Source organism: Maniola hyperantus, chromosome 13, assembly GCF_902806685.2.
Source record: "Maniola hyperantus chromosome 13, iAphHyp1.2, whole genome shotgun sequence".
In the NCBI taxonomy this organism is placed as follows: Eukaryota; Metazoa; Arthropoda; class Insecta; order Lepidoptera; family Nymphalidae; genus Maniola; species Maniola hyperantus.
In genome coordinates, this window is record NC_048548.1 from 8,830,246 (window position 1) to 8,857,629 (window position 27,384).

General features: G+C 37.5%; 1 protein-coding gene and 1 long non-coding RNA gene across 2 annotated transcripts in view; one reads left to right on the plus strand and one right to left on the minus strand.

Moving 5' to 3' along the window:
* The first annotated feature begins 4,069 nt into the window (after positions 1 to 4,069).
* LOC138403170 (uncharacterized) overlaps positions 4,070 to 27,384 on the plus strand; it is a 410,491-nt gene continuing 387,176 nt past the window's right edge. The window contains exon 1 of the long non-coding RNA XR_011237468.1: positions 4,070 to 4,388. This is a non-coding gene — a long non-coding RNA (uncharacterized lncRNA). The remainder of the gene's footprint in view (positions 4,389 to 27,384) is intronic.
* Positions 18,993 to 27,384, minus strand: part of LOC117987711 (uncharacterized) — a 75,445-nt gene continuing 67,053 nt past the window's right edge. Inside the window, exons 5-6 of the mRNA XM_069502598.1 lie at positions 26,649 to 26,871; positions 18,993 to 21,835 (exon numbers count right to left, since the gene is read on the minus strand). Of these exons, the coding sequence (XP_069358699.1) occupies positions 21,753 to 21,835; positions 26,649 to 26,871 (306 nt within the window). The 3' untranslated portion in view covers positions 18,993 to 21,752. The remainder of the gene's footprint in view (positions 21,836 to 26,648; positions 26,872 to 27,384) is intronic.

Below are 27,384 nucleotides of genomic sequence, written 5' to 3' on the forward strand. Positions count from 1 at the left end.
CGTAAGAAGGAGGTGGGAAGCGGTGAATGAGGAAGGCGGAGGAGGAAAAGGTCTATGTCCAGCTGTGGGCACATAAGACTGATGGATTTGATTGAAAATTAAAGAACTATTTTTTCGTTTAAAATTTTTGTACGAAGTGTCTAATTTTTTTTCAGACGCCTGTAAACACTATCTGTAATATATTTGTCTATTACACTGCTCCACTTTTTGTAAGTTTTTTGTTCTCACATTCTAATTTCTAGAGCTTCTGATAGAAAATTGACCTTGTGCATGTTCTTTAATTAAAGTAAATAAATAATGGAATACGAGTCATTTTCCGAGGGATATAATATCATATAGTGTCTCTGGTAATTTTTACGTAGGTAATTGCTTAGGGGAACACTTTATCTATAGCACTTTTGATTAAGTACTAATTCATATTACTCTTTGAACATGATTGTGAATGAAAATTTCATTCGATGATGATGATTTCATGTGGCATTTTTGTTGTGAAATATCAAATATCACAAGATGCAGAGCAGTGTAATTTTTCACTAACCTGGAGAGATATTATAATAAATGTATTTTCAACATATTTTAAAAGGACGAGCCCGGAAAAGCTTACCATTTTATCATGTGATATAGAATGTAAAATGTTTTCAAGATTTATTTCACCTGAGACATGGAAAAGATTTTTAACATTTAGGTACCTTAATTCTATAAAAATATTCTGTCGGAACATGTTTTTAAGGAAATTAAACCATTAGTATTGAACTGATTGAATTAGTATAGAATATAACGTCAAACTTTTTTGATGCATTTCGCAAACGCTCAGAATCTTCAAAAAAATAACTGTAATTTTGTAGTTTGTCACACTTTTCACTGTATTTATATAATAACTTGCTTATGCTCGCAACTTTGTCCGAGTGGACTACACAAATTTCAAACTCTTGTTTTACCCCATTCGGGGTTGAATTTGCAAAAATCCTTTCTTAGCGAATGTCTACGTGATAATGGCTATCATGCCTCCGCCCGATCTGTCCAGTAGTTTGAGCTGAGCGTTGATAGATCAGTCAGTCACCTTTTCATTTTATATATTTAGATATTATGTTCATTTCAGTGGGTCTCTACGAGTCATATTACAAGAAAATAATATAAGAATGTTTATTTTGTATTTTTTCAATGTAGATTTCAAAAAGAGAAATGAACTCAAGTTACGACAAGTCCCCAAAGAATCAATGTTCAACGTCCCTTCGAGGTCGTTAACAGATAATGTTAAACATTTTTCCACACAATCAAAGTTACAAAAAGTTACGAAGTTTCACTGGGGTCAGCAGATAAATAAAATGATTTATTTTTATTATTTATACATAACGTTAATTTATATGCACTTTTAAACATATTTTCTTAGATAAGAACCCAGTATTTTACTGCATAATGATATTACAAAAATAATATAATATACCTATTGTATTATAATGCCCCGAAAAAATATAGATGTAAGTATTATTATAATTGTAATAAAAACTGTACCCAGCGTATGTTTGTCTCATACAGTTATGTAAAAATTACCGCTAAAATCCTCAGCAACTTAGCAGGGCTACGGAACCCTACCTTATGCGTGTCCTGATACACACTTGACCAGTTTTTTACACAAAAAGCTCTATGAATTTAAATAATTGCAAAAAGAAGCAATTTAATTAAAAATCAAGAAATCCCCAAAGCAATATTCGTCGTCCCTTTGATGTCGTTAGCTGATAATATTGTGATACATTTTTCTTCTACTTAGTCATCAAAATAAAAATATGAGAAGAATTCCCACAGTGGTCCGCAAATAAATGAAAGCATTTCAAAGCTTTCATTTCATTACTTTATCAAATAGTACCTACATAAATTAATCCTACCTGTACCTACATAATATTATGTTCATGCATATAGATACATAATATTTTGTACATAATATTTATTTTATATAGTGGTTATAATGTCCGCCTTCTAATCGGAGGTCGGGGGTTCGATCCCGGGCACGCATCTCTAACTTTTCGGAGTTATGTACGTTTTAATTAATTAAATATCACTTGCTTTAACGGTGAAGGAAAACATCGTGAGGAAACCTGCATGCCTGAGAGTTGTCCATAATGTTCTCAAAGGTGTGTGAAGTCTACCAATCCGCACATGGCCAGCGTGGTAGACTATGGCCAAAACCCCTCTCACTCTGAGAGGAGACCCGTGCTCTGTAGTGAGCCGGTAATGGGTTGATTATGATGATGATGATGATTTATAGGTGTGTAGCTAGCGAGGCGGCCGCCGCTGGGTGAGTTTCTTGCTGGCTCTTCTCAATAGACTGCTTTTGATTTGTGGTTACATAACACAAAAAAAAATGTGTTAATGAACAAATAATTAGTATTTTCAATTTTCAAAGTAAGATAACTGTAATAAGTGGGGTATATGAAAGTGCTTGACCTGTGCATTCTAAAACAGATTACAGAGTGTCATTTTGTCCCAAATTCGATATCTTATGTCAAAATAAAATCAATGTTTCTGTCTTTTCACTAACAATGCATTCGCGCAGCAGGTAATAATCGAGTGAGTATAAACTTAAATTGAATTTTGATTCTCAAAGTTTGAGACTCAAAATTGTTGCTGGAGATTTTTGTCTTTATCATTTGCATGGGATTACGTAAAAGAGAGCGCTATACTAACTTATTTTCGTGGATAGGGTATACACGTGGGTATTTTCTAATTCTATGACAACACCATATTATTTTAACCAAATTATTAAAATTTTCTCTTATCACTTTCCCCAACTATCTGATTATACCTTTTACGATCGAAATAGCGCACCTGTTTCAGTGCTCGTAGATACCGTTTAAAATAACATAACGTTCAAAATACACTACATTATAAATGTACCAACTTCATGCTCCAAGTGCAGCGAACGTTAAAGTGTATGCGAAGGCATCTCATAACCTGGGAGTGTTCAGTTTATTATATCTTTATTGCATGTCTAGCGAGCATAACATTACTCTTAGCTGCTGCAGCGTAGGTATCGTTCAGCTATCGTCCCATAAGATTAATGTATTTAGCTGTACATGTAGGTACCTCAATAATGTACCTACCTCTTAAATAGTACTAATATAAAGTCAAATAATAATCATGATCTATGATACGAAGCTTTCTAAATTAGTATTATGATGCTGGCTGAACATGAAGTTATAAAGTTGTTAGCAAAAACGAATTGCAGTCTATAATTTTTTTTGTTCCGAATGACCCGTAGGTAGAATTTCGTCATCTTCAGCTTCGCACGGATAGCTTGAGAGGTTTCTATTGTACTATAGGTACCTACATTGTTTTCGTGTACCTAACACCATGAAAGCTCTCGGCTGGGATGATTTTCACGTGAATCACCGCCAACTCCCTTCGGGCAAGCAATGATAATTTCTTAACAGAAAGACCCTGTACCTAAATATTTTTGACCCAACCAAGAATCGATCCCAGAACCTCGTCATTAGCAATCGAATATGCTAACCACTAGACCAACGAGGCAGTTAACATTTTAATAATTAGTATATTACATAATAATATTCTCTAGAATTATTTAAGCCGTCGAAGATTTTCGTCGTTGTAATATTCGTCTCAAGGGACGGTCTCTCGGGGCAATCAATTACTGAGCGTCACCGAAGGCGACGGAACTGCCTGAATATGTATGGGCTATGAATGAAAAATCGATTACCTACCACAGATTATTCAACAAGGAGACTTGTAGCTGGAGAAACAGGAAGATTAAACATCGGTCAGCTCAAGGCGTTCGCGTTGATTGTAATTCAAATGATGCAATGAAAATTATGAAATAAATTATTTATGTTTTCCTCGAATTTCAGTAGAAGACAGATTAATGAATTTCTTTTCCTGTTCCGTGACTTTCGAATTCTTGGTAGAGATGTAAAAATATTCTATTTGAGAAATTGTTTCTTTGAATTAGTAAACTGTGTCATTAAAGGTTCGTACGCACCTGAGCGGCGCGGCGCGGCGCTTCAGCGAGCTGCACGTCGCGGCACAGAGCGTCAAAATATCATTTCTATCATTTTGTATGGCGCATATCGCACTAGAGCGGCGCTGCACAGCGCTTCACCGCGCGTTGCCGCGCGGCACGGCTGGAGAGAATATTTTGAAGCGCAGCGAAGCGACGCGCAGTGCAGTGACGTCAGTGCGACATACCCAGCGGCGCGGCACGGCGCTTCGCGCTCGTACGCGAACGGGTATAAAAGTGACGCGCAAGTGACGCGAGGTGCCGCGTACTGAAGTTGTAGTGCGGTAGGCACCGTCGAGCGGCCTGAGGTGACGCGTTCTGCAGTCGGACTGAAGCGCCGCGCCGCGCCGCTCAGGTGCGTACGAACCTTTATGATTATGTACAATTAATGATAGACAAACAAGCTTGATATTATACTGACTACTAGCTGATGCCCACGACTTCGTCCGCGTGGAATTAGGTTTTTAAAATCCCGTAGGAATTCTTTGATTTTCCGGGATAAAAAGTAGCCTATATCACTCTCCAGGTCTTTATGCGAAAAATCACGTCCATCCGTTGCACCGTGATTGAAAGACAAACCAACAATCCAACAATCCAACAAACTAACAAACAAACAGACTTTCGCATTTTATAATGAGGATAGTGAGGTACTGATTGAAATACTGGTAATATGTTGAGCTTATATTGGTTTGTTGGTTTGTCCTTGAATCACTACGCAACGGAGCATCAGATCGACGTGATATTTTGCATGGATATAATTTAAGACCTTGAGAGTTACATAGGCTACTTTTTATCCCGGAAAACCAAAGAGTTCCCTCGGGATTTTTAAAAACCTAAATCCAAGCGTACGAAGTCGCGGGCTTAAACTAGTGATTGATATTTGATGCCGGTTTTACGAAATCGACCTTATATAAGTGAACTGTAAATTAAATCGTAAGTGATTTTCATTGTAAGATCGTTGAAACCCGCCAGGCTGGAGGCCCGCCAGGCGCACGGGACATTGCGGCTTTTTATATGCGCTACAAATTCACTGTCCAAAAGTGTACTCAATTTTAATTTAGCCATTTTGGCACGTCCCTACGGAACTGCGGATCATTTGTTGTACTAGAAGTACGGGCCTTATGGTCCAAGAAACGACGACTAAATTACACAGTGGACTTGCTGAATTACTTAATTATTTTAACTTCTTCTTCTCGAGTCGACGCGACGGTTACCTCAAATACGGGCAGCCCAAAAAGCCGCAACCGCGATAGCTCGGTCGGTAGCCTCGTGTAGCTCCTCTTTCGTGCAGGTTGTCGGGCACGCCGGGCACTCAGTCTTGTAGTCTGTCTCGGGTGTGGTCTCGGGTGACCGCAGATGCACTCCGTATCGTCACGGTAATGTTATCTATACAGTATTGTAACTCGGCCGTATCTTTGAAATAAATACCTACAGCAGCGCGGTACGTAAACATGCGATAGGGCTGCCCGCCTCCGGCATTTTAATTACATTTGCTTACTTTATGTTTAAATATGTACTTGTCATTAGCCTACTTTGTGTTTAAATATGTACTTGTCATATTAAATATGTAATTGAACTTATTTTTAGTGAAAAAATTGCGCGGTTATTAAAAAACAAAACACCGTCCGTTCGTCACTGCGGCACAGTCGCGACTGGCTGCACCGCGAGATCGAGGCGCGTAGGTATAGCTCGCGTTTCGCCCGTTTGTTTGAAGTTGGAATACTGCATAGATAACATTACCGTGGTATCGTGTCCAGAGATGAAGCTCCACCTCGCTAAGTTTACCTTAGACTTTCCCACCCTTAATCTGAGGCGGTTGAACGACTTCCAAGGCCAGCTGAGTTTGTATCCTTCGGCTAGTCTCTCCTTCACGCTCATGTTCGGGTTTGAAGTTCTTATTTTAACATCAACAAACAGACAACAAATTGATCCTATAAGGTTTCCGTTTTTCCTTTTGAGGAACGGAACCCTAAAAATTAAGTGTTAATTCTTGTCCGACGGCACGGATCCCTTCTTGTGCGAGTCCGACACGCACTTGGCCAATTTTTACTATTATATTATATCAATAAAAATCCCCTTCTATTGCATCCAACCATGAAGGCCGTGAGCTCGTGCGTATATATAGCTCATTCTGATCCCGGCTGAAAACCAGCGCTCAGGTTTCCCAAAGTCTGCAGTATTTTTGCTGAGTCGGGGCCGTTTTGTTTTGTTCCATATGGGTCAAAAACAACCTTACCTTACTTTATGTATGCTTGAAATAACATATTATCCCAGAACAAACAATTTTTTTATGCTTCTTTCTTTCTTTCAAAATAAAAAGTAACTCATGTTTTGCAATCACGAAAATTTTACTGTAACAAAATTTATTTTTTCCACCAAATAAAGTTATCAGTTTCAAAGGTTTCCTAAGGGTCAACTCGTTTCATTTTTATGCAAATTGTTGCTAGAAGGAATGTCTCGAAATAGGCAGAGTTGGGAATTTCACGTTAAAAATGAATCCAAGAAAGAACACCAAAATATTATAAGAATAAATAAATAAAATACACAAAATATCAAGACCACTCATTACAATATTTATGCGAATGTTTGTAACCCTAACCCAGAACCATAGAGATAAACTTTGTTAAAAATATTGTAGGTAATTATAGCCTGTCTCTGTAATATTATTATTACAGCTAGTGATTAAAAACTATTTACTAAGGGACAAAATGGTAAAAATATCTCCCAAACCCTTGCTTTTCTCTCAATCAGAAATGGTATTTTTTTCTTACTGTATTTCTTTCCCCACTCTCACTTACTTGTCTACAATAACTATTAAACAACCTTACTATATCGTAGGACAATGTTTCTTACAAATAAATTATTTCAATTACATTTCAATTTCATAGGTCACGGGCATAATCTGCTAGGTACCTATATATATGTATAAAATTCAAAGTCCTGATTGACTGACTTATAATATATCTACGCACAGCCTAAACCGCTGGTCCTAGAGACATGAAAGGAGGGTGTGTTCTTTCTTATCCACTAAGAAAAGATTTTTCGAAATTACACCCCTAAGTGGGTTAAATGGGGTTTTGAAATGCGTACGCGGACGAAGTGGTGAGCCTAAACTAGTTTGATATTAAAACTATAAAGCATATTTCGTTTGTGGCTCGCGTCAATGCACACTTGCTTTATTGCCTTTTCTTTCTTGATACATGTAAGTGAACAAATCTGTCCTTTTCACATACTTACTTCTACTAATTTTCCCGGTAGAATTTCATAATGAAATGAGCCCGTTCCAAAGCTATTAATGTGAAAGGACAGTACCTATGCATTATTTACTCGCTACGGAATTTTGCATTTCCATCTTATTGCTGCAGAGCCGCCCCAGTTTGGATGCTAATGTATTAATGTTCAAGCTCGAGATGAGAGACAAACACATTTCAAATAGTACCTACTATTAAGTGATTGCTTCTGAATTGACTTGCTTTGCCTGCCTAATTCTTCTACACCATTAAGGTGGAAACATAATATTGTTATCGGACGCGGATGACGGACGCGACTGACAGCCTCGTCCGCGACTTAAACGTATCTGGATACAACATAGTACACCGAACTGTACAAAAGGTTGGCCGTGGTTGGACGTAAGTCGCGGACGTGACCTTGAGTGCTCGGATGTCTGAGAGATATCCCGCAAACCGCGTTCCAAATGATTGTGCACACCTATCAGTCGCGGGTCACAGCCACGGGTTATGTTTATGCTACTTAAGAAGCGTGAAGAAACTGAGTATGAGACGCGCCCCATAGTTTGTTTCACGTTCTAGCATGACCAAGTTCCGCGCGCCGACATAGCGCGAGAGGGCGACATTTTCCACACATCCAAGTCCGTTCGGTACCTCATTGTCTTGATTACGTGACTTTAAAGTCCACCAATCACAACAAATCATTCTCCCCTTTCCCCGGCCAACATTTTACGATTTTGTTTTCATGCAAAATTTTGTATATGCGTACTCTTGAGGTTGAATTCTCTGTGCCACAAGATCAAAGGCGTCGGACTACTGTGTCTCTCTTTATACTGCGGGTCAGGTGCATATCAGTGAGTACTCAATGTGGAAAGAGCTTTATTTTTCAAGCCTGAGCTAGTCATGCCACAATTCTCATTTAGCCCCTTTCATTTCCTTTAATTTGCATCCGTAGTGTTTTTCTCGGTTTCATTCTGCTTATTCTATTTTAAATTAAATATGCATTAAAACAGAAAATTGCTCCCGAGGCTGATGTTTACAAATAAGTAGTTTTTCCTTTCAAAAGCATTTTGAAATATAGCTGGCTAGAAAATAAGTTCGCTAACCAACCTAACCTTTACAGTTGCGAAAAATTGTGTGGACTTACCTATGGCAACGATCCCTATGTTAATAACTGAGTGTACCTACTACCTATGTATTTATACGTAGGGTTTGTATAGTACGCGAAAGATCGAAATGGCAATCGGGGAGCGAACGCCCCGCACACCGCACAGCCCCCGCGCTAACCTAGTGCGGACGAACGTGGGTGGCGTGCAGGTATGCGGGGCGTCCCCCCGCCTCATACACCGATTGCCATCTCAACCTGTCGCGAACTGTGCGTATGGGCACAGAATGGGGGTTTATTGCGATGACTTTAGTGTAGTGAAGATTTAAATCTAGAACACTTGGGCCACATTTGTATAGCTATCTCTTCTACTCTCATGAGTTTTTGTCTTCTGTCTTACTCATCACCGTACACGAATTATATAGGTACGCCATGTAATATGAACGTAACATGTCTATAATATAAACGTGTCAATGATTTACAATGAACTAGCTTTTGTCCACGACTTCGTCTGCGTCGATATAGGTTTTTTTAATCCCGCGGGATTTTTTGATTTTCCGGGATAAAAAGTAGCCTATGTGTCAATTCAGTGTATAAGGTATCTCCATTTCAAATTTCGGGCAAATTTGTCGAGCAGTTTTTGCGTGAAAGAGTACTAACAAACATATAATCCGTCGAAAACATCTGTCAAACGTCATGCAACGTGCTTGCGTTGGCAACGATACTGGCACTGGTACTGGCAACGATACTGGTAGAACGTAGTGTTTGGGTACACTGGACAGGCGAAAATGGGCGCGGCTGCGGGAAGCGTGAGGGGAAGCGCATCACAGCGAGGTGCTCAGATATTTCCGATAAGTTGTACACACCCAGATACAAACTTTCGCCTTTATAATATTAGTGTGATAGTGTAATAGGTACCTATCACTCACGATTATCTTACGATATTTAAATTAGTTAAGTCTTTATTGTAGTAACGTCGTAGTCACTTCATAGTAATCAATTACGGACCGTCACTAAAGTCGACGCAACTCCTTGAATATGTATGGACCGCGAATGAAAAATCGATTTCAGCCGATTATTCACCAGGGAGACTCATTAGACTACAGATTGGGAAGTGCCAAGAGTAAGACTAAACTCCAATTTCGACAATCACTCTATAATTTATGCACGGGCTTTCCTACCTGTTTTGGAGTTATTTATAGCTCATTGCAGTTGGATCTGCAGCTTGCGTCCATTTCGCTTCGTACCTACCTAGCTACTGCATTACTGGGTAGGCAAGAATTTGTAGGTACTCATATAGCTCTCTAAAGTCAGATCAGGTCCACACTTGCGCACGCGCACGAACAGTGCCCATAATGCGTATAAGGGATGATTTATGCTAACACGTGGCGCAGACGAGGCACGGAAACAACACATCACGAACATTTTATATGAAGCAGTTTATATGCTTCACCGTGCTGCTCTGCTCAAACAACATAATCAACATAACAATAGACTGCCAAAATAATAACCCTTCCTTTTGACTTTGCCGTAGTCGGGTAAAAATAGACAATCTATTCATCATCATCAACCAATAGACGTCCACTGCTCGACATCGTCTCTTGTAGGGACTTCCACACGCCACAGTCTTGCGCCGTATCTATTATCGTTTATCTATTCATATAGAGCTACACGTATAGCGGTGACAGATCGAGATGGGAATCGGGGAGGGAATGCCCCGCACACCCACACAGCCCTCGCGCTAACCCGTTGCGGGCTGGCGTGGGGGACATGCGGGTGCGCGGGGCGTCCCCCGCCTCATACGCTGATTGCCACCTCAACTTGTCGCGTACCTACATTGTATTTGTCTCCAACAGTGACGTAAAGTAATAAATTACTGGGAGCAGACGCTCCCTTGCGAAAAAGGAAAAAAGAACAATGAACTCCGGGTGAAATTTTTATTAAATTTTCCGTTCACAACCTAATTTGATAAATAGTAAAAAAACAACATTTTGTTCTTTCAATAACTAACAAAGGTCCACTTTCATCAATTAAACATTGTAATGTTAAGAGTTTCAGTATTTAATTATTTTAAATTTGTAGTATCTTATCTTAAATATATAAAAGGAAAAGGTGGTTGACTGACTGACTGACTGACTGACTGGCTGACTGATCTATCAACGCACAGCTTAAACTACTGGACGGATTGGGCTGAAATTTGGCATGCAGGTAGCTATTATGACGTAGGCATCCGCTAAGAAAGGATTGTTGAAAATTCAACCCCTAAGGGAGTGAAATAGAGGTTTGAAATTTGTGTAGTCCGCGCAGACGAAGTCGCGAGCATAAGCTAGTCTATATACCAATATAAAAGGAAAAGGTGACTGACTGACTGACTGATCTATCAACGCATAGCTTAAACTACTGGACGGATCGGACTTAAATTTGGCATACAGGTAACTGTTATGACGTAGGCATCCGCTAAGAAACGATTTTTGAAAATTCAACCTCTAAGGAAGTGAAATAGGGGTTTGAAATTTGTGTAGTGTCGCGGACGAAGTCGCAAACATAAGGTAGTTTATTTATATATACACAGTAACTTTTAAGCTATCATAAAAAGTAAACAACAAAGTAGAGTTTTATTAAGTTTGATGATATTTTCAGTAGGTAGTCTAAAGTTGCATGTGCATGTAAGGAAGTGAAATAGGGGTTTGAAATTTGTGTAGTGTCGCGGACGAAGTCGCAAACATAAGGTAGTTTATTTATATATACACAGTAACTTTTAAGCTATCATAAAAAGTAAACAACAAAGTAGAGTTTTATTAAGTTTGATGATATTTTCAGTAGGTAGTCTAAAGTTGCATGTGGGTTCTCTGTCATAAATCGCAACTAAGTTTTTTTTTTAAAAACCTAAATCCAATCCAATAAAGTATCGCGTAATTAGGTAGATTTTTTTAAATTGTCTATAAAACTAATTGCATAAAAAATTCATACAAACTAAGAAGAGAGTCAAAGAAAATATCTAAGGAATGAAATGCCTTTGCAGCAGCATCATAAAATAGCAAAATATTCTATATACTTAACCCTTGAATTCCAATAGAAAATGTTATAAACACAAAATGTATAGTATAGCAGAAATATTTACGGTTATACGTTGATAGCTCTACGCTACACTACATCTCATGGCTGAAAGTAATGTTACGCTCGCTAGACATGCAATAAAAGCAAAAATAAAGCGAACATACACGCTTTATGTGATACATACCTAAGCGTTTTCTGAATACATATGAGCTTTATACAATATATCTTAACAATTCAATAGTATTTAGCAGAGATGGGCATTATTGTGAGTTTAAAATCATTATTTCTTTTGGTGAAATTATTAATTTTCTTCACAGTGATTTCGATGTGTCACGGAAAGTGATTTTTCAATTTCGCACTTAGATATTATAGTTTGCTTCATTAGTTTAACTAGAAATTGTGATCAAGATCAAAAACGCTGACGACGCCTCATTCCTTATCGGTACCCTTATTATTAAATTCGAAAGTGTGTTTGTTTGTTGGTTTGTCCTTCAATCACGTCGCAACGGTGCAAAGGATTGACGTGATTTTTTGTATGGGTATAGATAAAGACCTGGAGAGTGACATAGGCTACTTTTAATCCCGGAAAATCAAAGAGTTCCCACGAGATTTTTAGAAAACCTAATTCCACGCGAATGAAGTCGCGGGCATCAGCTAGTTTAGATTAAGTATAAAGAAAATCTCTGTGCATTTCCTACAGTACTTTTAGACAAGTTTAGTTGGGTAGGTAGGTACTTGTCTAAAAACTCGTAGTAAAAGTACAAACCATCTTACAAGAACTTTTTGATTTAGACGACAGGATAGTAGAAAGCGAGCAATTTTTTACATCTGAAAAAGTTTAAGGAACCTTTTTGGGAGGATTCGGCCACTCAAAGGGTCGAGTAACTGGCTCATGGTGATAGGATTGTATTATATCTGTACTTTACACAAATGATCTGCAATTCCGTCGCGTACGTGCCAAAATGGCTAAATTAAAACGAAATACACTTTTCGACAGAAAATTTGTTGCGCTCATAGGGAGTTGCAATGTACCGGAGGCCTGGCGCGCCTCCAAAATGGCGGCTTGTCAACGGGGTTCTACTCACTTAATTTTCATTAGGATGGATTTTTTAGGACAAATCCTATACTATGTGTCTGCCTACATAATATTTTGTTGAATTTATTTTTGAACAAAACTTAATTCAAATAAATTTTATAAATCTTTTCACTCAAGACGTTTCATTCACCAATGTGAAAGCCCAAAGCTTCCTCACTTAGTCGTACGGATCGAAAAGTTTTATTATACCTAATACTAGCAACCCACCCCGGCGTCGCAATGTACTATCTCTAAATTCAAATAAAATCTTTATGTGAAAGGGGCTACGACACTCAGAATACGATCAAAAAGAGGTATTATATTATTTTTCTGTAAATTTGTAAACTTTTAGTACCTAAACAGGTATTTTAAACAAAAGAGAAAGTCATCTAAACTTATTGTTATAATATTATGCTGAATATGTTTTAAAAGTGTAATAAGCAAACACTACAGCGTTCGTTGCTGCAGCTTGGACCAAGTTACTATGTTTTTAATATTACACAAACCAACGTTTAACATAATTTACTCGTGATAGTTTACGTGCTTCGGTGTTGTGATTATAATGCTTGTTATTTATATTAATATCATATTGTATTAAACCGAATTTCTAACTCGTTTTAAACTCCAACGCAAATGGGTTGAAATATTATTATGTATTGGCATTATTTATCATGGCATGGCACTCGTATCGTTAAGCACTTTTTTACCAATACTAGATGAAGTCAGCGACTTCGCCCGCGTGGTGTTAGGTTTTTCAAAATCCCCCCTAGGAACTCTTTGTTTTTCCGGGGTAAAAAGTGGAATTCGTTAAGTTTTAACTTAGTTAGGTAGGTAAAACTCAAAATATAAGTTTTTCTTTATTTTTATTCAGATACAAGTTAGCCCTTGACTGCAATCTTACCTGATGGTAAGTGATGATGCAGTCTAAGATGTTAGCGGGCTAACCTGGAAGGGGTATGGCAGTTTTTATTAAACCCACACCCCTTTGGTTTCTACACGGCATCGTACCGGAACGCTAAATCGCTTGGCGGCACGGCTTTGCCGGTAGGGTGGTAACTAGCCACGGCCGAAGCCTCCCACCAGACCAGAAATTTAGAAATTGTAATATTCCAAACCCCTGCCAGGAATCGAACCCGGGACCTCCCACTAATAAGACCACAGCGCTCACCACTGCGCACATAAAAAACATTCTATTCTATTCTATTTTATTCTATTCATGATCATGATCATGATCGCCGGCTCACTACATAGCACGGGTCTCCTATCCTATTAAGTAGTATGAGAAGCGTTTGGAAATAGTTCACCACGCTGGCCAAGTGCGGATTGGCAGACTTCACACACCTTTGACAACATAATGGAGAACTCTCAAGCATGCAGGTTTCCTCACGATGTTTTCCGTCACTGTTAAAGCGAGTGATACCTACCTAGTTTTTTAAAACGCACATGGCTCCGGACATGACTCCGTTAGAGGTGCGTGCCTGGAATCGAGCCTCCAACATCCCGAATAGGAATCGGACGTCTTAACCACTACGCTATCACGGCTCTAACGATTTATAGTAACACTAGCTTATGCCCATGACTTCGTCCGCGTGGACTACACTAATTCAAACCCCTATTTTACTCCCTTAGGGGTTGAATTTTCAAAAATCCTTTCTTAGCGGATGTCTACGTCATAATAGCTATCTGCACCTCAAATTTCAGCCTGATCCGTCCAGTAGTTTGAGCTGTGCGTTGTTAGATCAGTCAGTCAGTCAGTCAGTCAGTCACCTAGCTTTAGCCTATGATTTCGCCCGATCTACAAAAGACAGATCTAGCTGTATCTCAGGATGCAAAACTTCTGCCACATATAAGTATGTATGTAAGTATAAACCTACCTAACTTATTAATAGACCGTAACTGAAATATTTCGACTCAATCGGTCCAATGGTTTCTGAGGCTCTAGTTAATTGTGTTGTCATTCTTTCATTCCACTGAAATACTGCTCGTACTGCAAAATCAACATTGATAGAATACCTACGTAAAATAAACTCATACATGAGTAAAGAATCCGGTTCAATTGCAATATTTTTTATTTCAAAAAAGATCCGCATTCTTTGCTAGCGAGTTTATTAAAACTGCAGACACGGGAATGCAAATAACTACATGAGAATAGAAAGGCATGCATTATACTTACTAGGATTGCAGGATTATACCTACTAGACATTATCAAGACAATCAATTATTGATGTGCGCTGCAGGTTGCTAAAAGTTATAACCAGGTCACAGACTACTCTCAAAACTGCCAACCCATAAAATACTCCACTCATTTAAACTCATTTTATATGAATAAATTCCATTCAAAAGAATGTTTAAAGTGAATAAAAAATGCTTGGTTTAATTCTAAGGAGCATCGGAAAGAGGATTCCAAGATGAGCGTTCGTGACCCTGCATTCGATATTTGAATATAAATTTAATTTTACGCAAGCACTCAGTTTTCTACAGTCCCATCTGAGCGTTGGAGAATTTATATTGCACAAAGAAAAATAAAGTCAAAGGACTACGGCGGATCTCCAAAAAATACCTAATTTCATAACAATATTATGTAGGTTATACCTACCTACCTATTTTGTGATACTTTTGTATGCTTTCATTATTTGAAACTTATTTTAATCGAGGATGGGGTCTCTATCAATTCTGAGCATCCTCTTTTAATATAGACAAACCCCTAAGGAGCATTTGACGGCCCGCTGGTGTCACCGACTGATATTATGAAACTTTTCTTTACGCAATCTACATAAAAAATGAGGCGAGGGTCCGCAACAGTGAACCCGCCAGTAAATTAAGCTTTTGGAGCTGTTAATTTTATTTGCATACAAAATGAATCTTGTCAAAAATATATTTAAGTAGGTAATTTTATTTTGTTATATAAGTATACTACGCGATAGGTCGAGATGGCAATCGGGGAGAGAACGCCCCGTACACCCGCACAGGCCCCGCGCTAACCCTCATACCCCGATTGCTATCTTGACCTGTAGAAGCAGATATAGGCTTCTTTTTATCCCAGAAATACAAAGATCAAAATTGAAGACCGTGTACGGAATGCAAGCTTTTTATTCAATTTGTTCAAAACAGATGGGCCGTGAAAAGCTAGAAGACAGAAATACAGAAATAAGTACTTTCGGATTTATAATATTAGTATGGATTAAAACGCAGTGATAGCCTAGTGGCTAAAACGTCCGCCACCTGTTCGAGAGGCCGGGGGTTTGATCCCCAGGCACGCACCACTAACCTTCCGGAGTTATGTGCATTTTAAGAATTTCAATATCACTTGCTGTAACGGCGAAGGAAACAACGCGAGGAAACCTCCACGCCTGAGAGTTCTCCATAATGTTCTCAAAGGTGTGTGAAGTCTGCCAATCCGCCCTTGGCCAATGTAGTGGATTATGCAAACCCTTCTTATTCTGAGAGAAGACCCTTACTCATTAGTGAGCCTGCGATGGGTTAATGATGATGTACCTCCTACATACTTGAGGACTCATATAAGAAGTACCTAAATTCAACCAATAAGAGTGATGCGAAGTTTGCAATGCATCAATCACAGGGTACGTGCTCCAGGGACTGGATACGAGATGAGTAATGACTACTGTGCATTTTGCGCTCAAGTTTTATTAGCTGTTTACCGTGGTAACGTAAACACGGCTTTATCTTAAGAGCGCAGCGCTCAAAGTGGACATAGATGCCTCAACGTCAATGCTCGTCCTGATTTATCCCCTTAAACATTAGCAGGGTTAATCCTTTCATGTATGGTTTGGGCCCTTAAAAGGGTTTTATGTTGTTTTTGTTACTCGAACTTTTATACTTATTGCACCCCAAGCACAACGTCAAGACTATACCTAATTTCCCGCCCCGCGGAAAGTTCTGTGTGCTGTCAGGCCGCAATTACACCTGTTTTACTCAGTTTAGTAAGTTTTACTCACGCAAATACCTTACATGATTAACTTACGACTAATTCACTAATGTAAACAAACCTTTTATACGTGGCATTTACCTTAGTAAATTTGCTGTCAGTTAATTACGTAAGCCACAATGTGAACAAAACTTACAGGGGCAATCGCAGCCTTATACGACAGTAATATCACTATGACAGTACCCGGGAATTAGTAATGTCGCGGGACGGAAAATTATGGATGCTAGATCTGCAGGAAATATTAAGCCTGAAATACCTACTCAAGTGACGACATCCAAGGCAGCAGCGCTAAAGCAATGTGCAATGAAGTCCAACACGCTCCAAGTGGTTGTAGGTAGTTAATAAAACTGTATAAAAGTCTTCCCACAGCTACATGCGTAGTAGCTGCTGCACTCCTTCAGTCGCGCACCATTGACGCCGCATGCTGCCGTGAGTATAGCATGCTTCATACAGTTCCATATCAGAGAGAGTTTCGGTTCAGTTGTTATCAGTACCTCAGTACCCTTATTATAAATGCTAAAGTGTGTTTGTTTGTTGGTTTGTCCTTCAATCACGTCGCAACGGTGCAACAGATTGACGTGATTTTTTGCATGGGTATAGATAAAGACCTGGAGAGTGACATGGGCTACTTTTTATCCCGGAAAATCAAAGAGTTCCCATAGGATTTTAAAAAAAACCTAATTACATGCGGACGAAGTCGCGGGCATCAGCTAGTATTTTTATATATCACAAGTCGTACACAAGTACGCGAGCGTTCAGTGATGTCTTGCCCTGCAGTTTCAGTCGCGCAATGTGTACGTTGCATTAATTTATGTATGCATAGGTATATGTGTATACAGTGATTGGAAAGTGACCTGCCCTAATCTAAAGCCTTAACTTTTTCTACAAGTAAAACTCGACTCAAATCACAGTATTTTTATCCATGCTCTAACTTTAAAGTTATCACGGCAAAAACGTAAAAGTTTAAATAATAAATGTAGCGTCAAAAACAAGCACACAAAAATGTTAACATCGTAGGTTAACATAATATTATTTACGGCGACCTCGTTGGATTCGGGTGGAAAGTAACTACGTTAAAAGTTTTGCAAAGTAAAATGTTAGCTTCACTATTAAGTAGTTTTCTAGTTCATAAAATGTGACCGTAGTTTTTACCCCGCTTTATAAAATACAGGGTTACAACCTGAGGTTACAACTACCCACCTATTTATATAAACGAAGGCCTTGGAACAACTTTATACTCTTAAAAAATAATATTTGATACTAGTTGATGCCCGCGACTTCGTCCGCGTGGATTTAGGTTTTTAAAATTCCGTGGGAACTCTTTGATTTTCCGGGCTTAAAAGTAGCATATGTCCTTTCCCGGGATGCAAGCTATATCTGTACCAAATTTCGTCAAAATCGGTGGATGCAAGCTATAATATCTGTACCAAATTTTGTCAAAATCGGTTGAACAGATAGGCCGTGAAAGGCTAGCAGACAGACAGGCACACTTTCGCATTTATAATATTAATATGGATAGGCCTTCTCCGAACACTAAAGAACATAATTTCCTTTGTTCTAGCAACTGTTGTAATGAAAAGTTGTACGTTATATGAACAGAATATTAGGTATAGTTACTTTTTACTTCAATACTGATTTATGCCCTAAAACGTGACGTGACTTACCTAATATTCCGCCATCAGGGCAGCTGAGCTTCCAGAATTTTTATACGTCACTAGCTCTTGCCCGCAACTTCATCCGTGTACTAACAGAAACTGTGCATTTTTTCATGATGGTTCTCCCCCGTAGAGTATTCTATCATAGAAAATAATATTTTCAGAGTAAGATCATTAGTTCAGGAGATTAATATATACATTATACAAACCCACAAACTAATAAATTTGACCTCTTTATGATATTAGTACTTAGGTATAGATTGATAGAACAATCAAACAAAGAAAATGAGGTTATTTTCGATACTAGGTAATATTAAAAATAAATGATTTATACCTAAGTACCTACAGGTAGAGGAGTACAGTACGCAGCAGAGAGTACCTAATGTATATCGACCTTTGGAAGGAGATAGCGTATTTATAGAGCATTGTCATATGTATGAGTGACTGAGACAACAGTCTACAAAGCCGAAATGTCATTCTAAAGGCCGATGTACATTATTTTCGGCCGCGTACTTGTAATTCATTAGATTTTTCAATGCTCCATGATTTGTTTTGTATTCTGAGCAAACTAAAACGCCTGAATTCATCATACGCTGTAATGTCAGTCACGTAAGACACACACGATGCGTTTCCGCAACGCAACGGAAACGCATCGTGTTGTTGAAGTCCGTTGCGCGTACGGTGCGGCGCCGCACGCCGTTACGCATCGTGTGGCATAGTACAGAGATTTCTTTGTATTCTACGATATGAATGTAATAATACCTAGTTTCTTGTTGGTTCTTCTCGGTAGGAAAGGCATTCCGAACCAGTGGTAGATGCATCCGACTATTCGAAAGTACTTGTAAAAGTTTATTCGAATAAAAAAGATTTTTAATTTACCCCACTAGAAAGTGTAAAGGAAAAATGAAATACAACAAATTCATATAATACTTTATTTACGTATTCCATTTAAGTTTATACAATAAATAAAATAAAACAATGATACCATTTAACTGTACATTTAAGTTAAAAGATGATTTCGTGCAAAGAATTGACATTACCTTAGGTGAAAACACAGCCATAGATTAACGCTTATATTTTATAACTAATTACTGTGAAAACACAAAAGTGTTTTAAAGGTTTCATTTACTTTTCATTTCCTAAGTTAGGTCTTGTAACAAAGGAGCACGCTATACAATTAATATAAAAAAATTGGTTGACCACATAATTATTAAATAATTATTTATTTATTTATAATTATTAAACCTTAAATAGGTACTTTGCAAAAATTAAAGGTTGCTTAAACGTAAAGCGCAGTGTGAAAATACGACAGCGGCTAAACTCACAAATGAAATTTATCGAAATTATTCGACTAGAATAATGCAAAAGTTTATACTGCGGCTAGCGTCAAATCAATAGCCGTTAATGACTAAAAACCCATTGATAGGGTCGAAACTAGTCTGGCTATCCCGATAAATTTCAGAGATAATTTCTCTTGTTGCACTCTGCATCATATAGGTCATAATTTTTTCAGTAAACTAATGTACTTAACACATTAATGTAAACTTTTTGAATAATATATCGCGTTTTATTTTTTAATAAATAAAATCGTTTTTAAAGCAGATTTTTGTATCTATAACAGTATCGACACTAACCGCAGAATTAAGGGTAAAGTTTGGCGCAGTAACGCAGTCAGTGTGAACGCACATTAATGGTCAAAATTAATACCTAATCAATCTACAAACTGTCGATAAGTTACTTAGCAAAAGATATTGTTTGATCATGTAATATGTTTTGGCAAATAACATTGTTACTAATTTGTCGGCTGATTACAGATGAATTGGTTATTAATTTCAGTCGTAAGCAAGCCTATCTTTGATCGATAGGTACAGCATGGTGATGAATCAGTGCACACGTCACGCACTGCCGAGCAAAACAAGGCCTTGCAAGGCTGCTGCACTCAATTGATACTCTGTTTATGATACAATCAACCCTGGCAACAAGTCAGCATTTTTGGAATCACGCTCGAAAGTGTCAAAAGGTGCGTAAATCTCTGTCGCTACACGTATGTGTCACACACAAGCTATGAATTAGTTTTCAATTTTTTCAAATCTTGTGTGAGTTTTATAATATCTTTCGGTACCTATAGTCCGTAACAGGCGAGATATCAATTGGGGTATGAGGTGGGGGACGCCCCGCACACCCGCACGTCACCCGTGCTCGCCCGCACCGCGTTAGCACGGAGGCTTAGCGGATGTGCGGGGCGTTCCCTCCCCGATTGCTATTCGACCTGTCGCGTACTATACAATATTTAAATATTTGACAAATAAAACATTCCTACAATGTCACCATTTAAACAATGAAATTATCTGATATCTATACAATGGAATAAATAATACACAATATTAATTTTATTACATACCTACATTTTAGTGCAACCATAAAACTCATGTACGCCATTAAAATTGCAATGATGTTGTAGAGCAGAGCTCGATAATAATACATACACGAGTGGAAATAGACGTTCAAATAAATAAACCTCTCTTTTTAAAAGTGGCATTAAAATCGGTAGGTTTTAAAAGCCAAGTTGGGAGTTTCAAACGGAGTAAAACACTTTCAAAGTCGTTTTCTAGTTTATAAAATGTGACCCCATTTCGCTGGCCTGCAATATCGCATGATAGACTGTTATGACGACAGCTTGTGACAGAATTCAGTAAAGAAATATATGGCAGTGACCTACGGCTGAATATGTCATGCCAGATAACCATATTTTACTTATTGGAACTTCATACCCTTTTTTTACAGCTTCTAATTTCCACATCCTTTTTAAGCTGGGTACCTACTCACTCACGGCCGAAACTAATATAATCAATCCATCCATAATCTGTCGATAAAATTTTGCATAGTACCTATGCATACAAAAAAAAAATTTTTTTGAGTCACCAATGTAAAGCCGAACTTAGAATACATTTTTAATCTTATAAAATTTTAAGCAACCAAAATTGTCTCGGATTTTCGTTGTTATTATATATATTATTATATAATTTATTATTATTCAGGTATTTAAAAATAAATGAAACTCAATTATTTTAGAGTTTTCAGCGTAAATTATTATATTATTACACAAATTAAAACCTTCAGTGCCATCCATAATTTTAACACGAAACTTTTTCTCGGAAAAGTGACATTTAAAAGCTGTAGCAAGTTATTAAAATTTGATAATGAACAAATAACATTTTATTCTACAATATAATATGTTTCACTTTTATTTTTTATTTATCTAACAAATTTTATATTTTACACAATACATAATAATAATAATTATAATTATATTAATATACACTTTGACGATATTTTAAAAACAACACTTGGGAATGTACAAAAAATAATAACTCCGTATCGCATATTATTATACCTATGGATATCTATAGACTGCTGAATTAAATTCTTCTTTATTTGTAGGTTACATACGATCTAACATCGTATATTTAATAGTTTACAGCAATAGTCAAAGAGCAAACGAACATTTAACTTTTTCCATTAGGTTTCTTTATTATCTCGATGACAAAGTTAATACATACATTAGAACTTGGAAGTACATTGTTCGTTAGCTCCCAAACAATTTGTTATGGTTTGAGGCCGATCAGATTTTATCTACACTTATACTAATATCACTGTGAAAGTACTTCATACCAAGCCTCATAAGCTCATGAACTTCGATATTTCTTTAAAAGTCCAGATTAAGACTAACATAAAACTACTCTTGTAATCCATTTGTACACCTGAAACAAAAATTATCAGAGTTTAATGAAACATTACTATCCTAGTAACACTATAGAAAAAATAAATGGGAAAGTTTGGGTGTCTGGATGTTGATTACTCTTTCACGCCAGAATGACTGAACCGATTTTGCTGGGGATGGAGGTTGCTTATACCTTGACTTTTACACCGTAAAATTAAAGATTTGCCGCGGGACTAAAAAACCCTATACTCATGCGGACGAAGTCGCAGGCATAATATATCAATTATTATTATTATATTCTACTTTTATATTCATTGTACGGTACATAATTATTACAATGTGGCTAAATCCGTTGTACGCAATCTCTAAACTGAACTAAAATGACACGTCTAAATCTATTGCTATCCCTTTCAAAATGTTGCTTGCGGAAAAGGATAGCACTAGATTTAGACCTGTTAATTTAATTTAGTTTAGAGATTGTGTACAAGAGAATCGTCCCCATTTTATCTAGTTTAGCGTGGGCTTCTTCTCATACTAGGGCGCGTTGAACGCGTTTTAAAATTAAAACTAAAAGCTTTAGTTTTAAGTTTACGTAACTAATTATCACCATTACATCGATATCTTACAAATTCAACAAATTGGCAAACAAAAAGTGTACAATGGAACCATTTTGAATAAATGCTTTGAGTTTATACCATACAATGTAACTTACAGCCTTTTAGTTCCACACAAGAAAGCTCTAGTCTAAAATGAAATAGTAGTCAATTATAAAGTTGATTCTGAATAAATATAAAATGAAAATTATTAAGTAATATAATTTACCAAATTACATATTCCTAATTACACGCTTCAAAAATTGTGGTCTAAAATTACAGAACAGAGGTGAATAATAATTGAAGTAACTCATTTTACTTCATTAATATTATTTTATATTCAGCGTTTTTATTGGCCACTAATTTCCCTTGGGCTTGTTAAGCGTTACCAGACCGTGTATATTATAAATTTGCGTTAAACAAAATGTAATTATATATTATTTGCTAAAACAACATTCTATTAAAAAGTGGGTTAGGCGCAAACAAACGCACAGGTTTTGTTTGGTTCTACCCAATGACATTAGGACATACCCAAAACAGGAAGGAACGATCAGGGACTATGAAGTTTGAATCATGGTGGCTTAGGAAGATTACACGTCACGACGACAGTCTAATTTTCGTGGCAACCCCCTGCCAGGCACTCTTTTTAACTTTAAACTTTAAGAGCGTCTGGCAGGGGGTTTCTACGACACTTTAGTGTCTGGCAATGCATGAAGTGATTTCTAATAATATTCCGAAGCAAATATACAAAAATTAAACTTTATACTTTGACGTAAGATTTTTACACCTTTATATTACCTGTTATCTCCCAAAGCCACCATGATCCACACATCATAGTCGCTGATCGTTCCTCCCAGTGTTGGGGACAATACGCAGAGAAACTTTCAGATTAATTTATAATGGTCTGGCACGCGTTGGCTCTCTCTCTATATAGTTCGTGCTCGGTGATGAGTAATGCAAAATAAAAACACATAAAAGAAGAATCAATAACGCTCAAAGTCAGGTTATGGTTCCAACCAGAATTTTCGCATTTATGATTTGTGTGTGAAAATTCCGTAAAACGACATTGATTTAAATACATAGATGCTTTCTAATCTAATGCGCAGCCGATAATCGTGCGCGGTCGAAAAAAGAATAAAACGGGATTATCTGGAGATTTTGTGATTTTTCACAGGCTTTGTTAAGTAAGGTAGCAAGTGTTACATAGAAAAAAGCTTTTCACATGATTTTTCACATGCTACTTGTGCAGTGGTCTATCCCTAGTTCCAAACAAGAGGCTATTATTTTGTACGTATCGACTGTTATCGAAATACAACATGCATATTGGTTCTAATTGGTTTCATATGAACCGAAACAGAACCAGAGGAGAATCAAACTAGAGTGAATTTTGCAGACTTTGAGAGTAAACTGAAACTGGTAATAGTTGGTGTGCATATTGTGTTGAACGTGCTGTTTATAATTTATTTGGGTTCCGTACTTCAAAAGGAAAAAAGGAACCCTTAGAGGATCACTTCGTTGTCTGTCTGTCTGTCGTATCTGTCAAGAAACCCACATGGGTTCTTCCCGTTGACCTAGAATCATGAAATTCGGCAGGTAAGTAGGTCTTATAGCAAACGTAAGGGTAAAAATCTGAAAACCGTGAATTTGTGGTTACATCACACAAAAAAAAATGTGTTCATTAACAAATAATTAGTAGGTATCCTAGGTCATGATTCTAGGTCAACAGGAAGTACCTTATAGGTTTTCTTGCCAGACACGACAGACGGACAGACAGACAACGAAGTGATCCTATAAGGGTTCCTTTTTTCCTTTTAAGGTACACTAAAAACACTAGTGCATGTCAGTTATCTACAATTATCTTTAAATCAAAAATTAAACGCGTAGGTTCTAACTAAACTCATATGTGCTAAAAATGTAATTAGGTCACCTACAGCTGACCTAATTACAAAATCTAAAAATTACGACCAGTTATTAGAACAACAAAGCTGCGAAGCTGTAAAAGTAAACACTTTATTTCATATCTAAATATTGACGCTTCATAATTGTTTCAGCTAGCTACTAATTTCCCTTGGGCGGCTTTTAAGCATTACCTGACTCTGGTGTTATGTTACAGTCCAAAGCCGAATACGTTGCGATTGGCCTAAGCAATTCTCAGGTATGCCCGGAGTGTTTCATCATCATCATGGTCAATCGATAAACGTCCATTGCTGGACATAGGGCACTTGTAAGGACCTCTACACGCTACGGTTTTGCGCCGCCTGAATCACTTGAATTACTTGAAAACAAAGAGATTTAAAGTCATTCTACCTTGATATAATCTAAAATCTAAATATATAAAAGGAAAAGGTGACTGACTGACTGATCTATCAACGCACAGCTCAAACCACTCGACGGATCGGGCTAAAATTTGGCATGCAGATAGATATTATGACGTAGACGTTCGCTAAGAAAAGATTTTTGAAAATTCAACCTCTAAGGGGGTAAAATAGGAGTTTGAAATGTATGTAGTCCACGTGGACGAAGTCGAAGTCGAAGCATAAGCTAGTCACAAATATGATTTCAAAGTTATACTGTTTTGATACTCGAAATCCACTAACGTCATTGAGATATGCAAACTCTTACTAAGATTATGTACTGATCATGCATGTAATAACCGCGTATTTGTTGTTATCTGAATTTCTAATGAGTATGGTAATATGTGGCTTATAGACGTGCCTCAGATGACATGAGATTATGCGAATGCGAGTGAATACAGGATATGACTTGAAACAATAGGTACTTCGTACGTTTGCAATTGCAATTAGAAACTTACTAGTTACTTGTATTGTACCCTTAAACCTGAAACGTATAATTAAACTCGTGATAGAGAATATTATGAAACTGTTTTGTATCGCAACGGCAGGCCCATTTTGACCACGATCTATGCAACTGGGATAAAATGTCGTGATTGTTAACGAATATATTTACCACCAGACCATACCTGCGATTTTGCCCGCGTGGTTTTTAAAAATCCCGTGGGAACTTTTTGATTTTTCGGGACAAAAAAACCTATATCCATCCCCGAGATATAAGCTAATTTTGTACCGAATTTCATGAAATTTGTTAAACGGATGGACCGTGAAAAGAAAAACAGACACATTTCACATTTATAAATAACTAGATGATGCCCGCGACTTCATCTGCGTGGATTTAGGTTTTTTAAAAATCCCGTGAGAACTCTTTGCTTTTCCAGGATAACAATCTGCCTATGACTATTTCAGGGACGCTAGTTACCTCTGTACCTAAAAATCGGTTAAAAGGATGGGCCTTTAAGAATCCCGTCGTAACTCTTTGATTTTTCGGGATAAAAAGTAGCCTATGTCCGTCCCCGGGATGTAAGCTAACTCTGTACCAAATTTCATCAAAATTTGTTAAACTGTTGGGCCGTGAAAAGCTAGTAGACAGATAGATAGGCAGACAGACAGATAAACAGACACACTTGCGCATTTATAATAAGTACCTATGGATGTTAAGTATGGATGGTAGATAAATTTGTTTTATATATTACATTATGTGGTTATATCACATACCTAATACTTAATGAAATTATTCTGCAGGCTATTTCACAAAAACCCGGGACAATGTTAAAACAATAGCCCTTCAGTTAATCCCCTTGTTTTGAAATTGGACGGGATCCCTTTTGTATGAGCGGCAGCCTCATCGCAAAATTCGCCATAAATGTAACGTGAAATACGAAAATCTAACTAAATGTTTATACTGGTGTTATCGAAATAATGCGTATGCGTACAGCGTAGCTAAGCTACGCAGGTTTTTAGACTTAATAAAAACTACATAATTTACGAGTTATACATATTGTGTTGAATGGTATTGTCTGGAAATTGGATGGAAATAATGTCCACTCTACATGTAGGAGTCCAGATATCTTAAGACATAGTTTTATAAAATAACATGTTGCAAGTTAAATATTATTTTTAAAAAGTGGACGCACTATGCAAATAAAGAAAAAATTGTTAAAATGTTAAATAATTTGGACGTGTTACGTAACCACAACTTTAGCCTATCACATAACAAAGCCGAAACCTAAAAAGTCCAATGCTATATTTTTAAACGAGACCAAAATGACTGGGGAAACTGTGCAGTTAATAATAGTTATTATTTTTCCACAATTCTTAACACAGCGTAGCACATTGTCCGCGCTACGTAGCTTCTACGAGTCAATTGAGCTACAAAACAAAATAATATGTCGATAATTCCACATACCTCTGCTGTTGGCGACGTACTTCGACAGTTGCGTACGTGAGTATACAGTGATGATGGTCATAGTGTCTCTGACTACGGGGGGTTCTACGGGGAGGATTGCTTCGCATCGCACGCGCAACGCACCACTTGCAGTGGGCGGAACAGCTACTCGTAGAATACGCCAGGACGCTCGAAGACCACCTGGCTGAGGCGCGCTAAGCTCCCTGTGTTGCCATGGCTCTGTCTGTGGATAAATAAATTGAGTTAAATAAAACATACAATGAGCAAAAGGAAGTGCCCTTTGTGTTGGCTCCAATGATTGTCACGCTCGCAGAGATGTCTGACAGTGAACCGTTTTTCTGTAATATTTTCAATTAAAAAAAATACAAAGTGTAAGTAACATCAAAAGCTTTTGTTTTTTTACCCAAAGGGTGAGAACGGAACTCTATTAATATCACTCTGCTATCTGTCCGTTTGCTGTCCGTCTATCTGTCTGTCTGTCCGCGTTTCACAGGTAGCTCGTAGACGAAATGAGTTACAAACCTAAAATTTTGGTGCTTATTTGGTGTAGAACCAATTAATATTGAATTAAAAATTCAATTTTTTTTTTCTATATAAGCTTGTGTTTAACTTAAATCACGCCAAATGTGATGATGCAAAGGTGCGCCTGCCTATCCTCGTCTTTTTAAAAGCGGCTACACACGACCCTAAAATCACTGGCGATATCGAGACAGTGAAATCGGGGCTGAATCGGCGA